The following is a 7,154-nucleotide window of genomic DNA, read 5'->3' as shown; positions in this document are numbered from 1 at the left end:
TAAACTTAACAATGACCGACCCCCCCCCCCCCCTCCGACCCCCTCCCCCAACGACCTCCAACCGGAGGCTACAGCCTAAGGCGGCGCCACACCAACCGAGAACTTCATACGGAATACAGGACAGCCAGCAAATAAAATTCAGTTTCATTTGACTTCATTTAGCACATTCAAGCAGCATTCGCTGTCACCTGTCAGACAAGTTCTGTCAAACCACCCCCTCCCCCCCCCCCCCAGATGTCCCATGCAATGCTCCACACCGCTCAACCCCCCTCCGCCCCCCAGTGCCCATTCACAGGCTGGTACTCACAGATCAGAAGTGGCAGGCTGGTACTGCTGGCTCCGACACAGGATGGAGTGGCCGCAAGCCTGACCCATGGCTGCTCATCCTCTCACTGTCCGGTCAGTCCAGGAGAAAAAGAGAGTTGGCCGGGCCGGGGTCTGAGCGGCAGCCGCCGAGCCGGACAGGGTGGTGGGGGTGGTGGTGGTGGGGGGTTGGTCCTGGTTCTCCTGCCGTCACCTTCTCCCTGGGCTGGGGGGAGAAGAGGATAATGGAGCAATAAGGAGCTGTCTCCTCCCGGTCTGTGAGAGGGGGTTTGATGCTGATGCTGTAACAGATCCTAATGCAGCCTGCGGAAACATGCAGAGGAGGGAGTGAGAGAAACAGCGTGTCTACTGAGCTGTCAGTGTGTGTGTGTGTGTGTGTGTGTGTGTGTGCGCGTGTGTGTGTGTGTGTGTATCACAACTGCGGGACAACCTGCTCAATCAATTCTGGGCCTCCAACCAAGTCTACATAGGCAGGAGACCATATCCGTCCTTTGCTGGCTATCAGTCTGCTTAAAGTACATCTAACACCGAACTAGATGACATTTGGTTTGTTCCGTGTATCATATACTCTCCCTTGGCCAACAGCACATGGCACCAGATTGGGACATGTGGGGCTGGTCCTCCATGCTACACCTTAATTTGGGGTAACCTCTTCCTGAGGATCTCTTCTCCGACATGTGGGACCGGTCTTTCATGCTGGACGACCCTTTAATTGAGGGTAACCTTTCCTGGAGGACCTCTTCTCTGACATGTGAGACCGGTCCTTCATGCTGGGTGATCCCTTCATTGGAGGTTACCTCTTCCTGAGGATCTCTTCTCCGACATGTGGGACCGGTCTTTCATGCTGGACGACCCTTTCATTGAGGGTAACCTTTACCGGAGGATCTCTTCTCTGACACGTGAGATTGGTCCTCCATGCTAGGTGATCTCTTCATTGGGGGTAACCTTTTCTGGAGGATCTCTTCTCTGACACGTAAGACCGGTCCTCCATGCTGGGTGATCTCTTCATTGGGGGTAACCCCTTCAAAAGGATCTCTTCACTGACATGTGGGACCGGTCCTCCATGCTGGGTGATCCCTTCATTGGAGGTAACCGCTTCCTGAGGATCTCTTCTCCGACATGTGGGACCGGTCTTTCATGCTGGATGACCCTTTCATTGAGGGTAACCTTTCCTGGAGGACCTCTTCTCTGACATGTGAGACCGGTCCTCCATGCTGGGTGATCCCTTCATTGGAGGTTACCTCTTCCTGAGGATCTCTTCTCCGACATGTGGGACCGGTCTTTCATGCTGGACGACCCTTTCATTGAGGGTAACCTTTACCGGAGGATCTCTTCTCTGACACGTGAGATTGGTCCTCCATGCTAGGTGATCTCTTCATTGGGGGTAACCTTTTCTGGAGGATCTCTTCTCTGACATGTAAGACCGGTCCTCCATGCTGGGTGATCTCTTCATTGGGGGTAACCCCTTCAAAAGGATCTCTTCACTGACATGTGAGACCGGTCCTCCATGCTGGGTGATCCCTTCATTGGAGGTAACCGCTTCCTGAGGATCTCTTCTCTGACATGTGGGACCGGTCTGTCATGCTGGACGACCCTTTCATTGAGGGTAACCTTTACCAGAGGATCTCTTCTCTGACATGTGAGACCGATCCTCCATGCTGGGTGATCTCTTCACTGGGGGTAACCTCTTCAAAATGATCTCTTCACTGACATGTGAGACCGGTCCTCCATGCTGGGTGATCCCTTCATCGGAGGTAACCTCTTCCTGAGGATCTCTTCTCTGACATGTGGGACCGGTCTTTCATGCTGGACGACCCCTTCGTTGAGGGTAACCTTTCCTGGAGGACCTCTTCTCTGACATGTGAGACCGGTCCTCCATGCTGGGTGATCACTTCATTGGAGGTAACCTCTTCCTGAGGATCTCTTCTCTGACATGTGGGACCGGTCTTTCATGCTGGGTGATCCCTTCATTGGAAGTAACCTCTTCTTGAGGATTTCTTCTCTGACATGTGGGACCGGTCTTTCATGCTGGACGACCCGTTCATTGAGGGAAACCTCTTCCTGAGGAACTCTTCTCTGGCATGTAGGACCGGTCCTCCATGCTGGCCAACCCCCTCATTGGAGATAACCTATTCCTAAGGATCTGTTCTCTGACATTTAGGACGGGTCCTCCATGCTGGGCGCCCCCTTCATTGGGGTAACCCCTTCCGGAGGATCTGTTCTCTGACATGTCAGACTGGTCCTCCATGCTGGAAAACACCTTAATTGGGTATAACCTCTTTCTGAGGATCTCTTCTTTGATGTGAAGGATTGGACATCCACGCTGAGTGTCAAATTAATTAGGGTTAACCTCTTTCCTGTGCTGGGAAGTCCCTTCATTGGGGGTAACCTCTTCCTGGGGATCTCTTCTCTGACATGGTTGACTGGTCCTCCATACTGGGCAACCCCTTCATTGGGGGTAACTTCTTCTTTAGAATGCCTTTTCTGACATGTAGGACTGGTCTTCCATAATGGGAAACACCTTATTTGGGGGAAAACTCTTCCCGAGGATCTCTATTGTGACATGTCGGAATGGTGTTTCATGCTGGGTGACCCCCTTCATTGGGGGTACCCTTTTATTGAGGATCTCTTCTTTGACACGTGAGACCAGTCCTCTGTGCTGGGCAACACCTTCATTGGGGGAACCTCTCCCTGAGGATCTCTTCTTTGACATGTAGGACCGGTCCTCCATGCTAGGCGACCTCTTAATTGGGGGTAAACCCTTCCCGGGAATCTGTTCTCTGACATGTTGGACTGATCCTCCATGCTGGAAAACACCTTCATTGGAGAACCTCTGAGGATGTCTTCTCTGACATGAAGGACCGGGCATCCATGCTGTGTCCATTCATTGGGGGTAGCCTCTTGCCTGTGCTGGGAAGTCCCTTAATTTGGGGCAGCCTCTTCTTGAGGACCTCTTCTGTGACATGTAGGATCGGTCCTCCATGCTGGGCAACCCCTTCATTGGGGGTAAAATCTCCCTGAGGATCTCTTTTCTGACACCTGACATGCAGGACTGGTCCTTCATGAAGGGAAACACCTTCATTGGGGTAAACTCTACCTGAGGACCTCTATTGTGACACGTCGGAACGGTGTTTCATGCTGGGTGACCCCTTCATTGGGGGTAACCTCTTTTTTGAGGATTGTTTCTCTGACATGTGGGGCCAGTCATCCATGCTGGGCAACACCTTCATTGGGTGAAACCTCTCCCTGAGGATCTCTTCTCTGACTTGTTGGACCGGTCCTCCATGCTGAATATCCATTCATTGGGGGTAACCTCTCCCCTGTTCTGGGCAGTCCCTTCATTGGGGGTAACCTCTTCCTGAGGATTTCTTTTCTGACATGTAGGGCCGGCGCCTCCATATTGGGCAACACCTTTATTGGGGGTAACATCTCCCTGAGGGTCTCTTTTCTAACATGTTGAACTGGTCCTCAATGCTGTGGAACCCCTTCATTGGGGGTAACCTCTTCTTGAGGATCTCTTCTCTGACATGTAGGACTGGTCCTCCAGGCTTCCAATCAATAGCACTCTACCTCCCTAAGCAATGTAGATTGAAGCCAGTACTGGGAAAAGGTTCATTCAGCACCCAGGGCAAGCATGCAGAATTGTGCCCCCCTCTCCTAGTCCTAATACATTCTAAATAAAGTGTGTACCACCCTGTGCCCATTTTCTGCCCACTTTCTCTCTTTCTGCTCATTGTTGGTATGGAGTGTGCACTGCACATACATGGCCAATTGCTTGCTCTCTAGCAGCTAGAAGGTAGTTGTGAATGTACGATGTATATTTTTTGCTAGCTGTGGGTGGATGCCATGGAAAGTGGGCATGTCGGAGCATGGTGTGACAGCAGTCAGAGAAAACATGCAGCCGTGGCCTACTGGTTGCCAGCCACTGATCTAGAGTGCATGTGTGCGGTGAGGAGATGCCCGATCAAATACACCCCACAAAAACAAGAAAACACACCTTCTATATAAAGAAAATAATAACTATATAGATATATATATATATACCATATATAACAATATTATATTTGTCCAAGCAAATTTCGATGAAGTGAAACCGAGATTCTCCAGTTATCCAAGAGTGAAATTAATAATTTTGCTGCAAAATCAATAGTCAGAATCCCTCCACTCATCCCTACAAGTGTTTGTAAGTAAAGGGTGCCGGAGTCATGCCGAGTGTCAGATGGTAAACAGATTGCCTTAATTTTATTTACAAGCCCGGGTGGACCTTCTGAATGTACAGGTTCCATCTGATGCCTGACATTTTCCCACCACGCTGGCATTTAGATAAAACATGGGATGGGAGCCTGCAGGGAGCCGATCGCTGAGGTGTGACGTGTCACCTTTACAGGAAATGAGATATACAAAATTTATCAAGAAAACTGCAGACCGGTGACACCGGATATTTGCTTCTGGCTAGTCCTGGTCTGCTTGTGCTACCTCAGATAGCTGCTAACTCACCCCAATTCCTGCACCTTCACACCTTGGGTCACCCCTTATTCCTGCGCCTTCCCCCTCAGATCACCCCAATTCCTGCACCTTTACCCCTCAGATCACCCCAATTCCTTCACCCCCCATCCCTCAAATCATCCCAATTCCTGCACCTTCACCCCTCAAATCATCCCAATTCCTGCACCTTCACCCCTCAGATCACCCCAATTCCTGCACCTTTACCCCTCAGATCACCCCAATTTCTGCACCTTTACCCCTCAGATCACCCCAATTCCTTCACCCCCCATCCCTCAAATCATCCCAATTCCTGCACCTTCACCCCTCAGATCACCCCAATTCCTGCACCTTCACCCGTCAGATTACCCCAATTTCTGCACCTTCACCCCTCAAATCCTTCCAATTCCTGCACCTTCACCCCTCAAATCATTCCAATTCCTGCACCTTCACCCCTCAAATCATTCCAATTCCTGCACCTTCACCCCTCAAATCATTCCAATTCCTGTACCTTCACCCGTCAGATCATTCCAATTCCTGCACCTTCACCCCTCAAATCATTCCAATTCCTGTACCTTCACCCCTCAAATCATTCCAATTCCTGCACCTTCATCCCTCAAATCATCCCAATTCCTGCACCTTCACCCCTCAGATCATCCCAATTCCTGTGCCTTCACCCCTCAAATCATTCCAATTCCTGCACCTTCACCCCTCAAATCATTCCAATTCCTGCACCTTCACCCCTCAAATCATTCCAATTCCTGCACCTTCACCCCTCAAATCATTCCAATTCCTGAACCTTCACCCCTCATATCATCCCAATTCCTGAACCTTCACCCCTCATATCATCCCAATTCCTGCACCTTCACCCCTCAAATCATTCCAATTCCTGCACCTTCACTCCTCAAATCACCCCAATTCCTGCACCTTCACCCCTCATATCATCCCAATTCCTGCACCTTCACCCCTCAAATCATTCCAATTCCTGCACCTTCACTCCTCAGATCACCAGAATTCCTGCACCTCAGATCACCCCAGTTCCTGTACATTCACTCCTCAGATTATCCCAATTCCTGCACCTTCCCCCCTCAGATCACCCCAAATCCTTCACCTTCACTCCTCAGATCACCCCAATTCCTGCACCTTCACACCTCAGATCACCCCAATTCCTGCACCTTCATTCCTCAGATCACCCCAAATCCTTCACCTTCACTCCTCAGATCACCCCAATTCCTGTATCTTCGCACCTCAGATTATCCCCAATTCCTGCACCGTCACACCTCAGACCACCCTAATTCCTGCACCACCACACCTGAGATCAGACCAATTTCTGCACCCTCACACCTGGGATCACCTCAGTTCCTGCACCTTCACTCCTCAGATCAAACCTATTTTTGCACCTTCACCCATCAGATTATCCCAATGCCTGTACCTTCACACCTCAGATCACCCCCAATTCCTGCTCCTTTACCCCTCAGATCACCCCAATTCCTGCACCTTTACCCCTCAGATTACCCCAATTCCTTCATCTTCACACCTCAGATCACCCCAATTCCTGCACCTTCACACCTGGGATCACCCCAGTTCCTGCAACTTCACCACTCAGATCAAACCTGTTTTTGCACCATCCACCGCTCAGATTATCCCAATGCCTACACCTTCACACCTCAGATCATCGTAATTCCTGCAACTTCACTCCTCATAATATCCTAATTCCTGCACCTTCACCCCTCAAATCACTCTTCTTTCTGAACTATCAGAAATTCCAACGCTGAAGCTAATGATTCCACTAAAAGGAGGACAAGGATAGGTGGAAAAGCTTCATTATTTAGTGAGGTCACCAAGCACAGTTGTGGATTTACTGGTGCTGGAAGAAGGGCAGCAGCTCCCCGTCCCAGTGACATCAGATGATCCTCTCTGGAATGTCATGGAGGTGGGGAAGGGCTGTGGTCACAAAGGTGCTGGCAACCATGCTGTATTTATAGGAAGCTGGGTCCGCTCTGGTGGGCCAATTCAAGTCTGCACATATGCCAAGTTGTGATCTTCCTGGTGCTTCTTCTGTCCACTTCTGTGCCCAACCCAACCTGATCTTATACGTTTTCATAGAGTAGGGTGAGCCAAAAGGTGTATATAAACATCATTGCTGGCCTACAGGACTGACCACCTGAGGAACTGAACTGACTAAGGAGGAACCTATCATCATGTAGGACAGTTATGGTGTTAATTTACAGTACTTTTTTTGATATTATACATGGTTGAATTATCATTGATGGTGTCTACCTCTTAGCCCTTGTACACACGGTCAGAGAATCCCTCGGAATGAGTCTTATCGGACCGTGTTGTTGGAT

General features: G+C 50.1%; 1 protein-coding gene across 1 annotated transcript in view; it reads right to left on the bottom strand.

Annotated features, from left to right (window-relative positions):
• The window catches only part of PDE2A (phosphodiesterase 2A), a 910,752-nt gene extending 910,105 nt beyond the window's left edge, over window positions 1-647 (bottom strand). The window contains exon 1 of the mRNA XM_077451150.1: window positions 308-647. Coding sequence (XP_077307276.1) covers window positions 308-375 — 68 coding nt within the window. The 5' untranslated portion in view covers window positions 376-647. The remainder of the gene's footprint in view (window positions 1-307) is intronic.
• Window positions 648-7,154: the final 6,507 nt, after the last annotated feature.

This window comes from Lithobates pipiens, unplaced genomic scaffold, assembly GCF_037356315.1.
Source record: "Lithobates pipiens isolate NorthernLeopardFrog02 unplaced genomic scaffold, aLitPip1_a1.2 Scaffold_23, whole genome shotgun sequence".
NCBI lineage: Eukaryota > Metazoa > Chordata > Amphibia > Anura > Ranidae > Lithobates > Lithobates pipiens.
This window is presented reverse-complemented; position numbering and strand designations above follow the sequence as displayed.